At 40.8% G+C, this 24,454-nt stretch overlaps 1 protein-coding gene across 1 annotated transcript in view; it reads right to left on the bottom strand.

Annotated features, from left to right (window-relative positions):
* Positions 1 to 24,454, bottom strand: part of FNDC3B (fibronectin type III domain containing 3B) — a 546,318-nt gene that overhangs the window by 76,655 nt on the left and 445,209 nt on the right. The window contains exon 22 of the mRNA XM_053710139.1: positions 6,408 to 6,688. Coding sequence (XP_053566114.1) covers positions 6,408 to 6,688 — 281 coding nt within the window. The remainder of the gene's footprint in view (positions 1 to 6,407; positions 6,689 to 24,454) is intronic.

Raw genomic sequence — 24,454 nt, 5'->3', positions numbered from 1 at the left:
CCAAGAGTAGCCATTAGATTCACACCACTAAAGGTATTTACACCATACCTTATGGAAAATTTTACGAGTAAGAGGCTTGCGAGCATGGAGCATGGTATCAGTAACTGATTCAGAAAACCCACGCTTAGCCAGAACTAAGCGTTCAATCTCCAAGCAGTCAGGTTCAGAGAAACGAGATTTGGATGGAGGAAAGGACCCTGATTAGAAGGTCCTTCTTCAGAGGTAACCTCCAAGGAGGAAGAAATGACATCTTCACAAGGTCTGCATCCTGCGAGGCCAAGCAGGAGCTATTAGAATTATAGACGCTCTCTCCTGTTTGATAAGAGCAATGACTCATGGAAGGAGCGTGAACGGAGGAACCAGGTATGCTAGACCAAATTCTCAAAGGACCGCCAGAGCATATATCAGAGCGACCTGTGGATCTCTTGACCTTGAACTGTACCTTGGAAGCTTGGCATTCTGACCAGACACCATCAGATCTAACTCTGGTACCCCCCACTTGAGGGTAAGCCTGGAGAACACCTCCAGATGGAGAGCCCACTCCCCGGAATGAAATGTATGTCTGTCTTCTCAGAAAATCCGCCTCCCAGCTGTCCACTCCTGGAATGTGGATAGCAGACAGAAAACAATTGTGAACTTCTGCCCACTGAATAATCCGTGCTACCTCCTTCATGGCTAAGGAACTCAGAGTTCCCCCTGGTGGTTGATGTAAGCCACTGAGGTGAAGTTGTCCGATTGGAACCTGATAAACTGGGCTGACAATTGAGGCCAAGCCATCAGAGCATTGTAGATCACTCTCAACTCCAAGATGTTTATGGGGAGAACAGACTCCTCCCGAGTCCATAGGCCCTGAGCCTTTAACGAGTCCCATACTGCTCCCCAGCCTAGAAGGTTGGCATCAGTGGTTACAATCACCCAGGAAGGTCTCTGGAAGCATGTGTCCTGAGACAGATGATCCTGAGAAATCAACCACCAGAGAGAATCTGTTGTCAACTGGTCCAGATCTATCCTCTGAGACAGATCTGAATGAGCTCCGTTCCATTGCCTGAGCATGCATAATTTCAGAGCTCTCAAAGGGAATGATGTCCATGGAAGCGACCATCAGACCAATTACCTCCATACACTGAGCCACTGATGGCCGAACAGTAGACTGTAGAAAGAGGCAAGAGGAGAGAAGCGTGGATTTTCTGACCACCGACAGAAAAATCGTCATAGATAGGGAATTGAAGATGGTCCCTAAGAAACAGACCATTGTAGCTGGAACAAGGGAACTCTTCTCCAGATTCAGTTTCCATCTATGGGAATGTAGAAAAGACAACACGATCTGTGTATGAGAGTTTGCTTGTTCAAAAGATGGTGCCTGAACCAATTTGTCATCCTGATAAGGCACCACCACAATACCCCAAGACCTAAAAACTGCCAAGATAGCCCCCAGAACCTTTGAGAAAATTGTGGGAGCTGTGACAAGGCCAAATGGAAGAGCAATAAACTGAAAGTGCATGTCTAGAAAAGCAAATCTCAGGAACTGGTGATGATCCCTGTGGATAGGAACATGAAGATATGCGTCCTTCAGGTCTATGGTCGTCATAAACTGACCTTCTTGGAAGAAGGGAAAAATGGAACGAATGGTTTCTATTTTGAAGGATGGAACCCTGAGAAACTTGTTGAGACACTTTAGGTCTAAAATGGGTTGGAAAGTTCGCTCTTTTTTTGGGAACCACAAACAGGTTTGAATAAACTCCCAGACCTTGTTCTCTTACTAGAACTGGAATAATCACTACCAGGGAGGAAAGGTCCTAAAAACACTCTAAGAATGCCTCTCTTTTTACTTGATCCACAAATAACCTTGAGAGGAGAAATCTGCCCTTGGGAGGACGAGATTTGAATTCTATTTTTTAACCCTGAGATACTATGTCCACAACCCAAGGATCTGGGACATCTCGTATCCATGCTTGACAAAAAAGGGAAAGTCTGACCCCCACCTGATCCCAAACCGGGGGCAGATCCTTCATGCTGACTTAGTCTCAGCTGAGGGTTTCTTTGATTGCTTCCCCTTATTCCAAGACTGATTGGGTCTCCAAGAAGGCATGGACAACTCCTGCTTAAAGGAGGGAGAGGAAGGCTTTGGACCTTTGAAGTTACGAAAGGACTGAAAATTACTTTGACATTCTTTAGGTCTATTCTTCTTGTCTTGTGGTAGAAAGGACCGCTTTCCACCCGTAATTTCAGAAATTATTTCTGCCAGACTAGGACCAAACAAGGTCTTATCTTTATAAGGTAGCAACAGAAGATTGGACTTTGAAGATTGGTAACATTAGCTGACCAAGATTTTAGCCACAGAGCCCTACGGGCTAGAACAGTGAAGCCAGACACCTTGGCTCTCAGTCTAATAACTTGCATGTTAGCATCAGAGATAAAGGAGTTGGCTAGTTTGAGAGCCTTAATCCTATCTTGTATCTCCTCCAATGGAGTCTCTTCTAAAATCAATTCAGACAAAGCATCACACTAATAAGATGCTGCACTTGCTACGGTGGCAATACAAATGGCAGGTTGCCATTGAAGACCTTGATTAACATACATCATCTTCAAATAAGCCTCCAGCTTTTTGTCCATGGGATCCTTAAAGGAACAGCTATCCTCAATAGGGATCATAGTTCTCTTAGCCAGGGAAGAAATATCCCCTTCTACCTTAGGCACCGTGCACCATGAATCTCTAATGGAGTCAGCAACCGGAAACATCTTTTTAAAGACGGGAGACGGGAAGAAAGGTTCTCCTGGCTTCTCCTATTCCTGTGTAATAATCTCAGTCACACGGTCTGGAACAGGAAACATTTCCACAGGGGAAGGAACATCATAGTATTTGTTAAGATTACTAGATTTCTTAGGGTTGACAGCGACAGGCGAGTCGGAGTCATCCAAAGTAGCCAGTACCTCCCTTAATAGTAAACAAAGGTGTTCAAGCCTAAATCTAAGTTTACTTCTTCAGCATCAGAAAAAGGAATTATACTGTCCGAATCTGAGATTTCACCCTCAGAGGCTACTGAGATATCCTTCTCATCAGACTTATGATGGAGGGCAACCTGCGAAGCAGAAGACGGGACAGACACCTTACACTCTGAAATTTTTTTAGATTTCCTCTTGCACTTCCCCATCATGGGAAAATCAGATAAAGTTGCTGATACCGCAGAGGATATCTGTGCAGCAAAATCTGAGGGCAATTAAACTCCTCCAGAAGGCTGAGAGGAACTGCAGGGCACTGTATGTGAAACTGTGGAGGCTTGGGACATTAGAGGAGAAAGCTGTGGCATTGCCTGAACAGCATCATCCTGAGAGACATTAGGCTCAGAAACAAAAAGTTTATCTTTACATTTCAAAGTCTTTTCTAAACATGAAGAACAAAATTGCATAGGTAACACAATTTGGGCCTCAAGACACAAACATGTATCCATAGGAGCAGACTCCTGTTCCATGTCCATAGGTAAAAGAATTCCCAATAATTAAAAGAATGACTGATATATGAAAATGACACTGTCACTTTAAGAGAAAAAACTTAATCTCCTCAGAGCAATATTCAAAACAAATAAAAAGGCACCTCTACACCTCAAGCAGACTGAGGTGCCCTACCTTAACCTTCAATTCCCAAATTGTAAGGCAAGCAGCTGTACATCGATCAAAAAAACGATCCGACACCAAGAAGCTGTCCAAAATGACGCCGCTCCGCTCAGAAACTCAGTCAGGCGAGGGAGGGGTCACATGACCGGCAGAAAAAAGAAACTGTGCAGCAATAACTAAAAGTGCGCGTTTCTAGCAGCAACTGCCTAGTAAAAACTTAATACAACAAAGTAGAGCCCAACAATCACATTTCCAAATAAATAAAAGTCCCAATAAACTGAAACTTATATATAGAAAGCCTCAGAGAAAACATCCCATAACCCCATGGAAAGTTAACCCCTTAGTGTCAACACATAAATAAAGTGCCTGAACCCTGCCCAAATAAATCCTTCCTAAAGGATTAATTATGTCCCAATAATTACTGCAGGAAAATCTTCTTAAGTGCAAGTCTCCAATACCTAGAAGACAAAAGCACTTACCTGCAAATCCAGCTGTCCGGTAGGAAGACAGCTCACAAGGCGTGACAGGACACATACTCCTATCAGAGACCTGCAGAAAAAGAAAGAACAGAGTAACCAACTCTGGCTTTCTATAGCAAGGGCAGCAGACATGTTGGAAAACCAAGCAAGGACTACCTCACAACTTTCTAACTGCTTAAAAGCCACCACTACTCTTACTCAAGAGATTGCAGGCAAAAGTACCCGAAAAAGAAATCCATTCCTCAGACACTGAACTTCACCTCCTCCATTGACAGAGGCTAAGAGAATGACTGGGGGTTATGGGTAAGGAAAGTGACATTTAACAGCTTTCCTGTGGTGCTCTTTGCCTCCTGTTGCTGGCCAGGAGTGAATATCCAACTAGTAATTGGAATGACGTTGTGGGCTCTCCATGTCTTAGGAAAGAAATATAAAATTCAGAAGACAGCCAGCAAATAAAAACATATAGCAACGATGCATAGTGCAACTGGATATGCATTGTTGCTATATGTTTTTATGAACTGGGTATTGTCACAACTGGGTATTGTCACAACACATTATACTCTGGTGCTCCTGCTTGCGGGTGGCAGCATCTAAAATTTTAGCTGCACAAAAGGATTGCAAGAGAAAAATAACAGCTGCATTATTTTCATGTACCAGCTCCATTTCTGTAACAGGACTGAGATTTAGCCCTCAGTTTCTGGAACACACATTGATGTTTGGCTCTAATGATGTCCACGAAAGTTAATCAGACTAAACTGTGTGACCTTTCTATTAGAAATGTTTACTATTCAGGCACTACACATACAAAGTACAGCTTTCTCTCAATAAATACCCTCTTGTAATGCATGTGCCTATTATCATCAGTGTCTCGTTGTACCTAATGTTCTTTGCAGTCTAATCAAAATAGCTGCTCTTCAGAATGAATTATCACTGACTTACGGATTTAAAAAGTTGATTTAACACTTGACAAGCCTTGAATTTGTTTTTTAGGATAAGTGTTTATATTGTTTATTTAGAAACCCAGCCCTGATATGCAGACTGAGGAGAGAGTAAAACGTGTAAAGTAAGGTAGGAAGAGACTCTATTATAGCTGGGGAATAAACAGAGTATTACTAATTCAGAAAACAACAGCAATATTACAACATAAGGAAACACCTTTCATGCAGGATTTTTGGATTTTTCTGTCACTAGCTTTAACCTTTTGAAAATGTAAGCTGCTTTGAATGACATTGTGGCTACTTAAAGGGACACTCAAGTCAAAATTAAACTTTCATGATTCAGACAGATCATTCAATTTTAAACAACTTTTACTTCCATTAACAAAATGTGCACAGTCTCTTTAGAGTCACCAGCTCCTACCGAGCATGTGCAAAAATTTACAGAATATATGTATATGCATTTGTGATTGGCTGATGGCTGTCACATGATACAGGAGGAGTGGAAATAGACATAACTTTGAAATTTGTCAGAAAAAAATCTACTACTCATTTGAAATTCAGACAAAGGGGCCCATTTATCAAAGGGCTTGCGGACCTGATCCGACACTGCGGATCAGGTCCGCAAGACCTCGCTAAATGCGGAGAGCAATACGCTCTCCACATTTAACATTGCACCAGCAGCTCACAAGAGCTGCTGGTGCAACGCCGCCCCCTGCTGACTCGCGGCCAATCGGCCGCCAGCAGGGAGCTGTCAATCAACCCGATCGTATTCGATCGGGTTGATTTCCGGCGGTTCCTGTCCGCCTGCTCAGAGCAGGCGGACAGGGTTATGAAGCAGCGGTCTTTAGACCGCTGCTTCATAACTTGTGTTTCTGGCGAGTCTGAAGACTCGCCAGAAACACGGCCCTTCAAGCTCCATACGGAGCTTGATAAATGGGCCTGTAAGTGCTATTGCATTGTCTGCTTATCATACATTTGTTGATTATGCAAATCTACTGCATTAACTGCTCCTTTAAATATTTTCTCTCAATGTTTGCACATGCACAATTCATTTTTTTAATATGTTGCACATATCTATTCCATAGGAAAAGCAGTATCCTACTATTACTCTTCCTCTGAATCAAAGTAAGTTTGATCATGGAAGGAAATGCATTTTTAAAAATAAATTGCTGTTTGTATCAGCTCTGAAAATATTCTTAACTTGTTCAGTATAAACTTATCACATAAAAGCTTCTGGCAAAAATACAAAGGCATAAACAAGCATGAGAATCTTTAGAATATGATAAACAAATGGTTTATTTGTTCTGTTCTATTCATGACTTGTTCAATATTCTGAAGAGCTTGTTTACTTTAATGAGGAAAATAAAATACTACTTACTGATAGGATGTTTCTGGCAGCAGAGCTTCAATAATGTGGCTTGTTACGTTCCCGACAGAGATGGTAACATCCCCCATGTTAATATTGTACGAAATTATTTCAGATCCATTGCTGCACGGCTCTTCCCAGCTTAACAGGAGACGGACTGAGGTTAGGATTGTGCAGGTTTCTAGATGAGCATCATCCATTACATAAAGGTTAGATACAGTGTCTGGTACCGATGCTGGAGTACTACAGCTTACTGTATCACTGAAAGGTCCAGCACCAGAAAGATTGACAGCCTGCAATAGTAAAAGAATAAATAAATATATACATACATATATACATAAAGTACATGCATACATACAGTACATACATATACACATATATACTGTATATATATATATATATATATATATATATATATACACACACACTGTGTATATGTATATATATATATATATATATATATATATATATATACACAGTATATATATACACACAAGCATACATACAGGTACATATATAATATATACATACATACATATATATATATATATATATATATATATATATATATATATATATATATATATATATAAACACACAGAAAAACTACATTAGAGCTCTCACAGAATAAGCAAGAGATAAATTGATCAGCATAACATTAAACTTTCCAATTTATTTTTATTATCTAATTAGTTTCATTCTCTTTGTATCCTTCTTTGAAAATATACCTAGGTAGGCTCAGAAGCTGATGATTGGTGGCTGCACATATATGCCTTAGGAATTGGCTTTAGTTAGCTCCCAGTGGTGCATTGCTGCTTCATGCACAAAGGATATCAAGAACAAGAAGCAAATTAGATAACAGAAGTAAATTGGAAAGCTGTTTAAAATTGTATGATTTATCAAAATGAAGAAAGACAATTTTGGGGTTTCATGTCGAAACCCAAACTTTTTCTTTTATGATTCAGACAGAGTGTACAATACAAAAAAAACTACTTTCCAATTTACTTCTAATATTACATTTTATTTGTTGTCTTTGGATCCTTTGTTGAAAAGTAAGTAGGTAGGCTCGGAAGTAAGCATGTGTCTCAAGCACTATATAAAAAGAGCTTTGCGGGGGGGAGCCTGGCCACGCAGGGTGATGGCAGCATAAAACTTGGCTCTGATGCTCCACACCCGGTTAATATCTAATTATTCACTATCAACATTCTAGAATTTGACAACTTTTGTGGCTGATCTTATCTACACAACATCCTACACCTATCTGAGGGCTGAAGACATCCTGGGGCTGAGCTTTTTCTGCCGCCACACCTGAGCTTTCAAACTGAGGCCTGGTCCGCATCGGCACACTACTGCGACACAGAGAAGTCGAATTCGGCTGGCGGGACAAACCCGCTCCTCTAACTACACACAGAGGACAACGCAACATTCATACAGTGACCCTGCGGGAGATACATCGAGTCACTAAGTGGGTCTAACCTTAAACGGCTTTGCCTGCTGACAGCTACACCGCATCACGGAGGAAGACAGCTCACGGCGATCACCACTGAGACTAAGAAACCATTAACGGAGGCTGGTCGAATACTCACAGAAGCCGACTGCACTGGGGATAACAGCATCAGCTTTTTGAGAGGAGCCGCAGCACAACTTAGAAATTGGGCTTACACTGGGCCGAAAGCCGTCACATATACTTTGCATTACGTAAGACACACGGCAGTTAACAGCGTGAGTGGAGACAATCACCGGAACCCGGTTGCAGATCTACAAGAGCCGGTAAGAGTCCTCCTTCTTGCTACAACCCTGTACTGTGAACCCCATACGCTCATTATACAGAGCTGAAATAACTGAGACTGTCTAGGTTTGGTAAACACAGTTTAGCACAGAGCCTCACACTGAGGGGATTATCTAACACATCGAAAGCCTTTCCTCACATTTTGCCCAGGGCCACTGACTAAGATCTTCTAGAATCTATCCTCACTCATACTGATTTAAGGAGGGCCTACATAAGTTGAACTGCCTGATCTAAATTAACAGGCCTGCTGCAGAATTACACTGCGCTCTCCCTGCAATCCACATTGAGCATTGGCAACCTACGTGCCTAGACAAACATGGCCAGCAGAAAGAACAATACTAAACCTGAAAAAGGTACTAAATCCACCAGCCTTACCAATTTCCTTAAGATTACACCACCCAGCATAGAGTCATCGGACTCGGGGCCCCCCTCTCCCACCCACATGGCTACTGAGCCGCCTGTTGCAGATGCCCCACAACAACAACAGCACATGTACCTTACAAGACACGACCTTAACACCATTTCCTCTAAAGAGGATATTGATAAAGTCCTCTCAGAAATGAGGACTCTATTTGGAGACATAAAAAAGGACATAACCCAGGTTAGTCAGCGTGTGCAGACTTTAGAAACCAAACATGAAACCCTCCAAGCTACAGTTAATGTCAACTCCCAACTAATTAATGACCACGAGGAACACATTCAATTTTTACTCACTAAAGTTGAAGATTTAGACAACAGAGGGCGTCGCAATAACATCAGGATAAGGGGGGTCCCTGAATCTGTCTCTCCAAAGGCCTTGGAGGGCTACCTGCAGGACTTGTTCCGCATGATGAAAGGTACACCAGAGTCACCAAGCATACCTATTGAAAGAGCCCATAGAGCCCTTAGGCCCAGACCTCCACCTAAGGCCCCGCCAAGGGACATTATTGTAAAATTCCTTAGCTACAAGGATAAGGAAACAATTACTTCAAAAGCAAGGAACATCAAAAATGTCACCCATGCCGGAATCCCCTTACAGATCTTTTCTGATCTTAGTCTAATAACACTACAAAAAAGAAGGGACCTTAAATTCATCACCTCAGAGCTACAGGCCAATGGAATACAATACAAATGGGATTTTCCCGTCTGCTTGGTGGCCTCTAGGAATGGCGCTCAGGCCATATATAGGTCCCCATCTGATTTAGCCGAGTTTTGCAGGACACTTGATGTAAATATCCAACAACCGGAGCCTTCAGGGGCTTCTTCTCAACACTCTCCTTCCCAGAGCTCGGGAGATCCCTCTCGCACTAAGGACACCTGAATAATCCAGTCTTTTTGAGACTTCATCGTTTTGGTGCATTATTTCAGGGGTTTTGACCGTCATTTTTACCCCACTGCACTGACTATACCAAGGGGATAGCTACACACTGTGTGCCTTGTATTTAAATGTTATTGGTTGCTTGTTATTTGTTCTTTTTTCCCTTACAGTTATTTAAGTTGAAACTTACCATGTTAGACAGTTTGATGATACCCCTTGTGTGATGATCCTATCATGCTCGAGTGAGGGCTGGAGGCCCATTGGGACGTTCTTTTCAATCTAACAAGTATGTTGATTATCCTTAGTTTAATACCAATTGGACTTTGATTTCTATGGACACATTCCTTTCAGTTCTTTTGATCTATCAGATGAAAGCTTTATATATGCCCAGCAACTTGGTATGTACATAACACTAACTTCTGGTACGCTTAACTTCCCCGTGCCCTGCCCAGTTTGACCTCACAACCAATGCCCGTACAGTATTAGAGTTTAATTTATATACTATCACTCACCTTGTTCCCCAGTCAGATAAACTATCGGGATCTGATACATTCCCATCTCCTAATCACCCGAGAAAGGGCCGTGTCTAGCTTCCCCCAATCATGTATGGGCCTTTAACCAAGTTAAAAAAGGACACAGAGGGACGGGCCTTACGCCCGATCCTTCTGGAAATATCCTATATATCTAGGCCATAAGCACGGGCATTGGAATCCCCCTTTTCGAGGAACCTTCTCGCTAGTCTAGCTTTTACCCCCGTACCTAACAGGCATGACACCTGTTACGGGAAATCTTATTGCCCCTCAGGCTTTCTTTTTCCATAAAATGTTGTATCTGTTTCTACAATGGTAAATGTTCTTCAATCATTCAATGTTGATTTTTTTTATTATATGTTATATTTGCTTATTGACCGGGTGTGGAGATACTGACCCCACACTTGCTTTGCTTTGTCCTCCTGCCCTCTTTTCTCACGGGCTGGAGGAATAGTATAAGCTTATTTCTTTTCAGTTCTTTTCACACTATTAATATTCTGTTTCTTCTCTAGACTAACCTCTTACCTTTCACTCAACTCTTCACTTTTCCCCTTTCTCCCCTTCCTTCTCTGCTTTCCCTCTCCCCCTCCTCCCGCACCCCCCCCCCCTTTTTTTTTTCTCTTGGACCCACATCACCAATAGAACCCACAGGTACAAAATGGCTTCCCAGTCAGCCCATAATCTGTCCATCATGTCTCTAAATGTTAAAGGTATTAATATCCCGGAGAAAAGGTCTCACTTACTAAGAGATGCTACTAGACTCCACTGCGACATCTTACTCTTGCAGGAGACACACTTCAAAAAGGGTAGGGAACCGAATTGGCTTTACTCCAAATTCCCCCAAACCTTTTTTGCATCTGGCCCCTCTAAAAAGAATGGAGTGGGGATACTCATCCATCACTCAACACCATTTATTGCACAACAGGTAGACAGGGATCCAGATGGCCGCTATTTAATAGTCGTAGGCACCCTACATGGCCGCCCAGTCACTCTCGCTAACGCATACTTTCCCAATCAAAACCAACATAAATTTATGTCAATATTCACTAACAAAATTTTGGACCTTCTGCAGGGAGCACTACTCCTAGCGGGAGACTTCAATCTGCCATTGGACCCTCAACTGGATACTTCCAGGGGGGTGGCCTCCGTCCCACAAAGAATCATCAAACAATGCAACGGTAGATTAGAGGACCTAGCAGTTCATGATACATGGCGCACCCAATACCCTACAAGACGAGACTATACATTCTTTTCACATCCCCACGACATATACACAAGAATAGACTATATATTCACAGACCAGTCAACATTAACATCTGTACTGAACACCCAGATTCTGCCCATGACCTGGTCAGACCATGCCCCGGTTCTATGTAGATTGAGATGGCCTGCAACACCTGACCGGCCCTTTATTTGGAAATTCGACGATTTTATGCTCAACAACCAATTAATTAGAAGTAAGATTGAAAACACCCTGACTGACTATTTCACTCTGAACGACACACCTGAAATCCCCAAACATACAATATGGGAGGCCCATAAATGTGTCCTGAGGGGGGAATTGATCAAACAAAAAGCCATCCTGGCACGACAGACCAGGGTTAAGTACTCCTCCCTTTTATCTACCATTAGAGACTTAGAAATCAAACACAAAAAAGACCCTAAAGACAGATCCACCCTCTCCGCACTGACACAAGCTAGGAAAGACATCCAAGACATCCACACGATAGAACACCAGAAAATGGCACTTAAGACCCAACAAAAATACTATGAATTTGGTGACAAACCCGGGAAATTGCTGGCGCGAGCCATCAAGAGGAAGTCCTTGAAATCACATATTCACTCCCTAACCGACAAACTAAACAACACACACACAAGTAGTCCTGACATAGCTGAAACCCTAAGGACATACTATTCCGGCCTGTATAACTTGAAGGACTCCCCTTGCCTCCCATCAGGGGGCGACTACGGACAGCCCCCCCCAGATATGGACCTATATCTGAACTCGGTCACTTTACCCACCCTGTCGCGGACAGAGGCAGCGGCTTTGGATACTCCTATTTCCACTGAGGAAGTATTGCATACTATTGAGGATCTGCCCTCTGGCAAAAGCCCAGGCCCAGATGGCTTTGGGGTTAAGTACTATAAAATTTACAAAACAGTCTTGGCCCCCCACTTGGCCTGCCTATTCAATTCTATGGATGCCTCTCGAGGCTTCCCTCCCTCTATGCTTTTAGCCCATATAATGACCATTCCAAAGCCAGGCAAACCGACTAACAAGCCAGAAAACTTCCGCCCAATTTCACTCCTTAATGTGGATATCAAGATATATGCAAAAATCCTTTCAACTAGATTAAATAAATTCCTACCCAATTTAATATCACCTGACCAAGTGGGGTTTGTCCCTGGTCGTGAGGCTAGGGACAATACCATAAAGGCCACTCTCCTTGGAAATTTTGCCCAGTTAAATAAGATCCCAGCGGTCTTGGTATTAACGGATGCCGAGAAAGCCTTCGACAGGATCAGCTGGCAATTTTTGGCGGCGGTCCTGTCGAAGATGGGGTTTGGCCGGACTTTCACACACAGAATCTTCTCCCTTTATACAGCCCCCTCAGCACAGATCAGGGTTAACAATATTCTTTCTGACACATTCAGCATAACAAATGGCACCAGGCAAGGGTGCCCTCTTTCGCTGCTGCTATTTGTACTGGTGATGGAGGTTCTGGCCCAAAGAATTAGAAACAATACCAAAATTGAAGGAATCAAGATCGGGGACAAAGAACACAAATTGTCCATGTATGCGGACGATGTCCTGATGTCATTGACTAACCCTTGCAGGTCCTTACCTGAGGCCTTACGAGAATTTGAGGAATATGGTAGACATTCGACCTTTCATTTAAATAAAAACAAATCTGAAATTCTAAATATCAACCTCCCCCCATCAGAACTTAGCCAACTATCTTCCCTATGCCCCTTACGCATCCAGACACGTAAATTAAAGTACTTGGGGATTAACCTCACCCCGTCTGCAGAGGGACTTTTTGAGGCAAACTATACTAACCTGCTTACTGAGATTACAGGCGATCTCTCCTCGTGGAGAAACAAGCCCATTTCGTGGCTTGGGAGAATAAGTATTATTAAAATGAACATTTTGCCCAGAATACTGTACTATCTCCAAACTCTCCCAATCCCCTTACCGTCCCATTTTTTACATAAATTACAAAACGTACTAGAGGAATTCATTTGGAGGGGGGGTAGACCAAGAATAGCTCGGAAGACCCTATATCTGTTAAAAGACAGGGGGGGCCTGGGCGTGCCTAATCTGGCTTACTACAAAAGCGCTATCCTCTTACAACATCAAGTGGAGTGGTGTCATAATGCTCATGATAAAACTTGGGTTCAAATCTGTGGAGTGATTTTGGGTAAACAGAACACTGGGCTATTGGGGTGGTTATCGCCTAAGTCCAGACCGAAACTTATCAGTAGTTACCCCTTTCTCAGGGAATTTTTTGCAGGGTGGGACAGATTGCTAGTGGAATACCCACACATCTCTACATACCCTTCACCTCTTACACCTTTCCTAGACAACTCCGACATACCCTTTACTTGCATGCAAAGAGTGGGTTGGACAGATCACAGGTGTCACAGGTTTCCTTCCATCGACTCATTACAGACGGTAAACTTAGAAATAGGACTGAATTGGAGGGTTCTGGACTTGCTCTTTCTTGGTACTTCTATACCCAAATCCAGCATTACTTGACGACACATAAAAAACCACATAATATCACTAGGAAACCTACTACTTTTGAATCCTTGTGCCTGCTACCGCATACTCCAAAACATATGATCTCCATCGCCTACCGATTGCTCTCCTCCCACGCTGACACCCCCCTGCCTACCTACACACGACAATGGAATAGGGAACTTAACAAACCCCTGACAGACAAAGACTGGGGGAAGATATTCAGAGCGCATGCAAAATCATCGGTCTCAGCAAAAGTATTGGAGTCTAACTTCAAATACTTATCTGGATGGTATCTAACCCCCGCCAGATTACAGAAAATATATAAGCAAACAGACGGGAAATGCTGGAGAGGAGAGGCTGCGGTGAATCAGGTACCCTTTTACACATCTGGTGGAGATGTGATTCCATTAAAACATACTGGCATTCGGCGCTGTCTGCCATGGAAGGGGTCGTTGAGACCCCCCTTCCCAGATCACCTGGTCTCCTTTTGTTCCACAACCTTCCCAAATTTAAAGATAAGGCAACAAAATACCTTTTTTATTTAATGCTCAACAGTGCAAAATCCCTTGTCCCCAAAAATTGGAAAAGTGTGAGTGTGCCTACCCTTAGAGAGTGGGCCGACCAAGTAAATAGATACCTTAAACTAGAAAGATTTAGATATATGAGAGATGAAAGGATAGAAATCCACGAATACATGTTGGAGATGTGGAAACGGAGAGGGCCTGGGGATAGCCCCGAGGCCTAAGCCCTTACAGACTGAAGTGGTTTAATAACTCTGTTACCTGTGGTGTGGTTTCACACCCCCTTCTCCCTCTGGGAGACGATTCTGGTTCCCCCCCCCCTCCTCCCCCCCCCTTTTTTTTCTCCCCCTCTACTTTCTCCCCCTCCCTTCCCCCTCTCCTCTACACTTATCTTTCCCTCTTCTTCTTTCCTTGGGTATGGGCCTGAAAGTTCCCCTAGGCCCTAAGCTCTATTATCTTTTCTAAATTTGTCTTATAAATATTATGCTGTTATGGTACATCGAGACGAGCATGAATGAGCTATCAGATTTAACTAATCTCTGTTTAAGGTCACAAATTTATGGATACTACTTTTATTTTTTTTGCACCCTATTGGAATCCACAGAGTCACTTGTATATGTACCTTTTTTGTACCTCATGTCTTTAGATGTACGCATTTTGTTTGTTTTCTGCTTATTCTTCAATAAAGCTTTGAAAATCAAAAAAAAAAAAAAAAAAAAAAAAAAAAGCTTTGCAAGAATGATTTAAAAAATGAAACACACTACTGCCACCTAGTGTGCAAAGGTATTCTTGCAAAGCTGCTGCCATATAATGATCCAGAGACACATGCCTGCTACATACTTGTGTATAGTCTTAAACAAATGAGAAGTACATTTGATAACTGAAATAAACTGCAAACTTTTTAGTTTGCTATAAATCTCAAAAACAGTGCAGTGGTCTTTCATGTCCCTTTAAGGAAGATTAAGCAGCGTTTGGGATAGCAGGAGTGAGGATTGAGTGGTATAGGCAGGATTCTGTAGGCAGGATGAATCACAGCAGCAAGACAGTCATTGTCAATTCATAGCTTGTAAGTGGCTTTATTGCAATACAAACACACACAGATCTTTCTATCTATCTGTGTAGCTATCTATCTGCATATCTATCTGGGTATCCATCTATCATCTATATGTCTATCTATCTATCTATCTATATGTCTCTCTCTGTCTATCTGTGTATCTTTCTATCTGTGTATCTTTCTATCTGCGTAGGTATCTATATGCGTATCTATCGTTGTATCTATCTATCATCTATATGTCTCTCTCTCTCTCTCTCTCTATCTGTGTATCTTTCTATCTGTGTAGGTATCTATCTCTGATTCTACCTATCATCTATATGTCTATCTATCTATCATCTATCTATCTATCTATCTATCTATCAATCATCTATATGTCTGTCTGTCTGTGTAACTTTCTATTTGCGTAGCTATCTATTTGCGTATCTATCTATCTGCATATCTATCTATCTGCATATCTATCTATCATCTATCTGTCAATCTATCTATCTATCTATCTATCTATCTATCTATCTATCTGTCTGTCTGTCTGTCTATCTACAAACCAATCACTGTGAGTAAATAAGAGATTGGAGCACATGTGTTTATACAATCCATGATATGAATTTATAATAAAAAAACAAATTAATGAAACTATAAAATCCCAAGTTAATAAACTATAGATGAAATTTGCCCCCTTGTGTCTGTTCAGCCTGTGCTTAGAGGTGCCATCACAGAGCTATAGGCATGATGTCATACAGATTGAGATACTCTAGAGCTATTGGCATGATGTCATACAGATTGAGATACTCTAGAGCTATAGGCATAATGTCATACAGATTGAGATACTCTAGAGCTAAAGAGCATGACGTCATACAGATTGAGATACTCTAGAGCTATAGGCATGACGTCATACAGATTGAGATACTCTAGAGCTAAAGGGTATGACGTCATACAGATTGAGATACTCTAGACCTATAGGCATGACGTCATACAGATTGAGATACTGTAGAGCTATAGGGGCCCACTTATCAAGCTCCGAACAGAGCTTGTGGGCCCGTGTTTCTGGCGAGTCTTCAGACTCGCCAGAAACACCAGTAATGAGGCAGCGGTCTAAAGACAGCTGCTCCATAACCCTGTCCGCCTGCTCTGATGAGGCGGACAGGAATCGCCGGAAATCAACCCGATCGAGTACGATCGGGTTGATTGACACCTCCCTCCTAACGGCCGCGAGTCAGCAGGGGGCGGCGTTGCACCAGCAGCTCTTGTGAGCTGCTGGTGCAATGTTAAATGCAGAGAGCGTATTGCTCTCCGCATTTAGCGAGGTCTTGCGGACCTGATCCACACTGTCGGATCAGGTCCGCAAGACCTTTGATAAATAGGCCCCATAGGCATGACGTCAAACAGATTGAGATACTCTAGAGCTATAGGCATGAAGTCATACAGATTGAGATACACTAGAGCTATAGGCATGACATCATACAGATTTAGATACTCTAGAGCTATAGTCATGTCATACAGATTGAGATACTCTAGAGCTATAATCATGTCATACAGATTGAGATACTCTAGAGCTATAGGCATGATGTCATACAGATTGAGATACTCTAGAGCTATAGGCATGTCATACAGATTCAGATACTCTAGAGCTATAGGCATGATGTCATACAGATACTCTAGAGCTATAGGCATGATGTCATACAGATTGAGATACACTAGAGCTATAGGCATGACATCATACAGATTTAGATAGTCTAGAGCTATAGTCATGTCATACAGATTGAGATACTCTAGAGCTATAATCATGTCATACAGATTGAGATACTCTAGAGCTATAGGCATGATGTCATACAGATTGAGATACTCTAGAGCTATAGGCATGATGTCATACAGATTTAGATACTGTAGAGCTATAGGCATGATGTCATACAGATTGAGATACTCTAGAGCTATAGGCATGTCATACAGATTGAGATACTCTAGAGCTATAGGCATGATGTCATACAGATACTCTAGAGCTATAGGCATGATGTCATACAGATTGAGATACTCTAGAGCTATGTATCTGTGGTATAACCTTCATATTGATACTAGCAGTAAGAATGCAGGGGAAGGTGATGAAATGATCTTTTTAAATCAATTATATTTATTTACATAGTGTACATTATTTCTTCTTCTCGTAGGACTACAATGTCCCTTTAACCCGAGTGGATCTTTTGAAGATACATTAAACAACTGCAGGGAGAAAAGTCTAACAATTTCAAAGTAAATAAACCCTGTGTAAAACTGCCAACCACCTAAATGGTGCATATCGCTATATATGCAGCCAACCTCCATCCATCTTCCTCTATTTAAACAAAATATAACTAAGTAAATAAGACTACCCCATTACATCAGTGATGTGGTGACATCTCTGTACGGGTGGCTTTTTTTGTGGCTTTTAAAGAATATACACAAGTATATACAGAGGCCACAGAGATCAACAATACTTATTGCAGGCTTTGCATGTGTGTATAGATCTATGTTCTATAAAAAAAGAATCTGGCAGTTGAGGTGTATTCATAGCGCTAATAATATAGACTGTTAACCTTCAGAAGGCATTCTGACCATGACATGCTAGCTCATTCAGAATAATGGTGCCATATTTTAGAATAATTGACAAACACTGACATGTTCAAATACACTATGTACAGAAAAATCTATTTTATCTGCATGTGGTAAAATATGGAGATAAACTTTTAAATTCTAAGATCTCAAATATATATATTACATAGTTCTATTTATTATTCCTATAAATGGGCTGCAGCAATCAAGCATGACACAGATTTTTAAACCTTTAAGATAATTTGTATGTAAAAGACCAAAGTAATTGTTTGTTCATAAGTGATGTGCTTTAACATGTTACAGAATCACTGATTAATTCAGAACCTGTGGGGATAACATACAATCCATGACCTTCAATATGTACAGTATATACATCCAGATGACCCTTAACCAGTTAAACAAATGTTAATAGTTTCATTACCATCTACAAATGTAAAGCATATATATGACTTATATAGCTAAAACCATTATATTTTATTACTTGCTCAATATGATTAACAAGACAAATAATATTATTTTTATTTAATTTTATCTTTATTGAAAATTTCAATAAACATTAGAAACAGAAAAAGATCAGTTTATGAACAAATAAGTAAAGCTCTCTCCTATACAGGAATAATAGTACAAGTATTTTCGCAGATGAAGAAAATAAAAACAGCAGTGTTACAATGAATTAATCCAAAGTTTAAAATTTTCAGCAATCACATTATGCTAAAATGCAATTTTATTTATACTCATTTTCCAAAATGTGTATTTACAAGGATTTTGAAGAAGATTTTTATGACATATCAAAGATATAATCATTTAGTGGGCAAGTATTCTTCCCAAATGAAATTAATGGCGAAATAATTGCAAGACAAATTTTATTAGGTGGCCACGTAATTAGCATATTTGATATTGCACAAGTGTCCTTTTTATGATTGTATGATGTGTATAATTAATCAAAACAGACAGTGGTCACCCTTAGACAGTGTTGTGGGGTCTTTGTTGCTTAGTTCAGACTACTGAACCCTTCTTTTTTTAAAGAAGAAAAATCAGTTTTAAACAAATTTTTATTTTGTCTGATATTCGCTCATAACGTTGATTAGAAATAATTTGTTAACAATGATCCCTTCATCCGCTATTTCCTATGGCTCCTGTCTAGAAGGCAGCAGAGGGATAGCTAGATAGCATTTTAGCATTATCAAAGGGGTTAAACACAAATGGTTTAATTACCACTCAGGAGCTGCAGGCTCAGCCAGAGAGACAATCAAGAGGTAGTGGAACAGCTGGGTGGTACTGCTGCTAATTGGCTAAGTGGTTGTGTCTGCTTAGGACTAGCTGTTCTCTACAGCTCCCAAACAGTACTTTAACCTTTTGTAGAGTTGGACTTGCAGGGTGAGAAGTGCTAAAATTAGATGTCCTTACAAATAAACAGGATGTAATTTTTGGACTACAATGTCCCTTGAAAAGTAGTAGCTAGTGCTATTTTTTTAATTTTTTTTAACAGTGTCAGGATTGTCTAGTACAAAAATGAAGCTTACAAACTTAGGCCTAGTTTCCATTGAGGTGGTAAAGTTTGGAAACTGGTGGTAACAGAAAAATTCTCCATAGACTTTAGCCCTTTAATGACCAAGGACGTGCCAGGCACGTCCTACAAAAAGCGGTTGTTAACGACCAAGAACGTGTCTGGCATGTCTTCTGGTGTTTCAAGTTTTGGAAGCGATCGTCAGCGCTTCCAGCAGCTTTCAGTATTAAGGCATTGTGCAATACCCTTTTTAAGCAAACCGATGCAGAGAGGGCCACTCTATGCATCGGCCAGTGATGGTGGCAATTGTTGGTGGCGTGGGAGGCACACCAAGGAGGCGGGTGGGTGGCCCATCGCTGGAGAGGAGTTCCGGATCCGGGATTGCATGGCAGAGGGTGCGCGCGTGCTCCCGCTTCACATTAAGTGTATGTTGATGGAGGGAGAGGGAACGAGGGAGGGGGGAATAAGTGTTGGGGAAAGGGATCTGGGAGGGGGTATTAAGGGGGGCAGCTATACTACAGAAAAATGGGGGGTTTATTATTTTTATTTAAAAAAAAACATTTTGTAGCAAACTGGGTACTGGCAGACAGCTGCCAGTACCAAAGATGGCAGCAAATAGGTAGAGGGGCGAGAGTTACAGAGCTGTTTGAGGGGGGGGGGGGGGGCTCAGGGAGGTTGGCGGTTCAGGGAGGGATCCTACACTGCAGAAAAAAAATAATATATATATATATATATATATAAAGCATTTTATTTTAATACTGGCAGACTTTCTGCCAGTACTTAAGATGGCGGTGACAATTGTGGGGTGGGGGAGGGAAGGGAGCTGTTTGAGAGGGGTCAGGGAAGGATCAGGGAGTGGGATGTGTCAGGTGGGAGGCTGATCTCTACACTAAAGCTAAAATTAACCCAACAAGCTACCTAATTAACCCCTTCACGGATGGGCATAATACAAGTGTTATGCACATCAGCATTTAGCGGCCTTCTAATTACCAAAAAGCAATGCCAAAGCCATATATGTCTGCTATTTCTGAACAAAGGGTATCCCAGAGAAGTATTTACAACCATTTGTGCCATAATTGCACAAGTTGTTGGTAAATAATTTCAGTGAGAAACCTAAAGTTTGTGAAAAAGTGAACGATTTTATTTTTATTTGATCGAATTTGGCCCTATAACTTGCAAAAAAAGCAAGGAACATGTAAACATTTGGTAACTCAGGACAAAATTTAGAAACTATTTAGCATGGGTGTTTTTTGGTGGATGTAGATGTGTAACAGATTTTGGGGGTCAAAGTTAGAAAAAAATAAATTTATGCTTACCTTATAAATTTCTTTCTTTCCGGGCATGGAGTGTCCACAACGTCATTCCAATTACTAGTGGGATATTAAACTCCTGGCCAGTGTGAGGAGGCAAAGAGCACCCAAACAAAGCTGTTAAGTGTAACTTACCTTACCCATAATCACCAGTCATTCAGCCAAAGGAAAATGGAAAAAGAAGAAACACAAGGGTATAGAAGTGCCTGAGGTTTACTCAAAAAAACTGACAAATTATATTTAAAAAAGAGGGTGGGTTGTGGACACTCCATGCCCGGAAAGAAAGAAATGTATCAGGTAAGCATACATTTTGTTTTCTTTCCTATGACATGGAGAGTCCACTACGTCATTCCAATTACTAGTGGGAACCAATACCCAAGCCAAGTGTCTGGCACCAGGGAAATCTTCTCCAGATTCACTTTCCACCCGTAGGAACATAGAATATACAATAACATCTTACAAAAAGAAAAGAAGAGCCCTATCAAACCCCTGTAAGATTCGAGAAGTAGAGTCCAAAATTTAGTAATCATCTATGGTAGGAAAGGGACAAAAAGAGGTTAATCCCTAGAGTATATATTTAAAATGTATTGAGCAAATTAAGCAATTATGTTGCTTATAACAATAACAGTATATACCTATACTGAATCATAATGAATCAGGATAGAGATAAATCAAATAAATGTTGATAATCCCTAAACCCATACTATAAATGAGATAGTCATAATGACTCACTTATATACTATAGCCTACTTTATGCAGACTTCCCCTAAATGCTATAGCATTGCTGAATACACAGCTGTAAGGATAGCTAGGGTTAAAACAGAAATGCCGATGGTAGATTGGAGATTTACCCACTGAATCACAAGTGGTCAGATTAATAACAATCTCCTGTCCCATATATATTTTTCTACCGCAGAAAACAATAAAAATAAATAAAACATCCCTAAGATATATATATAATATGTTCAAGAGGAAAGATAAGCCGACAAAAGACTTATAACAATATCCAGAAGATATTTCCATGGTAGGAGGAAAAAAAAATCATGTAAATATTAATATTCCTCTACTTACTCTACTTACTGTATGTCTTAAATATGCACAGCAGACACAAGATAAGATAAGCATTTCTAGTGCTTATATCATAGTAATAATATATTCTACTGTAGAAAAGAATAATAATATAAGTAGACATAGTCTAATTAAACCGTACTGTAGAAAGATAGGGATAAACCATGAAGATGGAAATAATCCCTAAAACATACAGGAATGTGAGACAGGATAATTGGGCATCATATTGATAACAATGCCCAGTATATACCTATACTTAAAAAGGAAAGGGATAAACAATGAACATGGTGACAATCTTAAACAAACATACAGTTACAATGCACAAACTGTAGAAATTTGTAAATTGTAAATAATATATGAATCCCTGCTAAATAGAACAGATAAAGAGATTAATCATATGAGAGACCCTCGAGATTTATTTACAGAATGAGAGGGAAATGTAATGTACCTTAATACATGACAATATAATAAAGGAGCATGCATTAGCAATAAATTGCCACCAGATGGTGACAAATACTAATAAAACCACAGTATTTAGTATGAGAAAATAAATCATGAAAAATAAAATTGTAGGATATATGATTTATTATAATAAACACTCCCATAATCTCTCATATCCTAGAGGCAGTATTATCAGTACACATAAAAAACTGATGTAAAACACCTTGGGAGCGGAATAAACCTCTATGAAGGTCTAGGCTGAATAGGTTTAAATGAGGTTCACATAGAGATCGTACTTAACATTACATGATGAAGACATCTAAAATGTGCTCAAACCGCAAACCTCACTGCCCATACTTGGAAATAGAAAGCTTTTTCCAAAATTGCGCCAACAGAAATGTATGTCAGCCGAAGCGGATCTCACTTACTATGTAGATGAGGTTGGAACAAAAGAAACAGAATTATTCTGTATAGAGCCCAACGCTCACGGCTCTGAGAACAAAAACAGACCATATGTCTCCTATCCAGCAGAGCAAAAGCTCACGGCATCTCCACCGCATAGCTGACTAGCTGCGCCATAGTATCTGCCCAAAATGGCGGTTTTCTAATTTGAGGATAAAGGTACATAGCCGCATATAATAAAATAGAGCTGACACAAAAGCTAAACACCTGAAGCTTAGTGCACCAGCGAAACCCCTCGCTCGTTAACAGATGAGGGGAGAAATCCTTCAAATGTGGTCATTGCTATCTAGCATCTTACTAATAAAGAAGCATGTATTAGCCAGCGCCGTGTTATGCAAGTGCCATAACTGAGTGCTGCTTCAGGAGCGTAATATGGGACTTGCAGGTTCAAAGGAAAACCTTTCAGTCAGCGTATTGGCACTTATTGTGATTGTCTAAAATAGCACTGCTAGTGAATATTTTCTTAAAAAGGCCGGCGGTAGTCTCCTCTCATCTAGCTGGAGAAGACGCTGCAGCATCAGTTAATGGCATGCATCAATGTTATAAAAATATAAGCATAACACAGTCAGCGGTAGCCTCCTCTACTGACGCCGGAGGTGCCACTGCTGTACATAATGAACATACCAGCTAAAGGAGCTAGAGTGTAGATGCTCCATTATAAAGGTCCACACAAATAAATAAAAGCCTCAACCCCCTGTGTCATTTTAAACTGTAAACAAAACTATGAGGGTAGTTGAGTTATGTCAGAGGGAAACACCCAATAATGAGTGAACCAGAGCCTGTTTAAGGAGATGCCGGTAGATCCAAGCTGCTCAAATAACTGATATCCCCAAACCGAAGGTTTCCAGACCTATCTAAGAGGGCAATGGAGGTGCCAGTTGGTCACCCTTCAAAGTCCTCTCTTTCCCGGATGAGAGTAACAGTTATACCTGCCAAGGGAAGGGTTTAAATAAGGATATAAATGGACTTACCCTCCAGGATCGTCTGCTGTGAAGTAGACACAGCACTTCCTAGTCTGTCAGTCTCAATCGACCGCTGGCAGGGACATGGAGAGAAAAGAAAAAACAGAGTAATCAACCCTGGTTTTCTATATAGGGGTAGCATAAATGTTAGCAGTAAAGCAAAGACTACCTCACCGCCTTCTAACTGCTAAAAGCCACCACAACTCTTACTAAAGAGATAGATGTGGACACAGCATAGCCCCAATACTTGCTTGCAGGAAAAAGTACCCATTGAAAGGATTAAATTCTTCAGACACCGACTTCACACATCCTCCATTGACAAAGGCAAAGAGAATGACTGGGGATTATGGATATGGGAAGAGACACTTAACAGCTTTGCTGGGGTGCTCTTTTGCCTCCTCCTGCTGGCCAGGAGTTGAATATCCCGCTAGTAATTGGAATGACGTTGTGGACTCTCCATGCCATAGGAATGAAAGTGTGTTTTTTTCCATTTTTTCATCATATTTTATATTTTTTTATAGTAAATTATATGATATGATGAAAATAATGGTATCTTTAGAAAAAGAAAAACTGTATATAATATGTGTGAGTACAGTAAATGAGTAAGAGGAAAATTACAGCTAAACACAAACACAGTAGAAATGTAAAAATAGCCCTGGTCCTTAACGGTAAGAAAATTGAAAAGTGCTGTGGTCTCTAAGGGGTTAATGGATATAAAGGTTTTTATCACCAGTTTCCAAGCTTTACCACCTCAATGGAAACAAAGGAATCAGCCAACTGACAAGGGCACTGC

This window comes from Bombina bombina, chromosome 4, assembly GCF_027579735.1.
Source record: "Bombina bombina isolate aBomBom1 chromosome 4, aBomBom1.pri, whole genome shotgun sequence".
Classification (NCBI taxonomy): domain Eukaryota; kingdom Metazoa; phylum Chordata; class Amphibia; order Anura; family Bombinatoridae; genus Bombina; species Bombina bombina.
The sequence above is the reverse complement of the archived record's forward strand: the minus strand, read 5'-3'. Positions and strand labels throughout refer to the sequence as shown.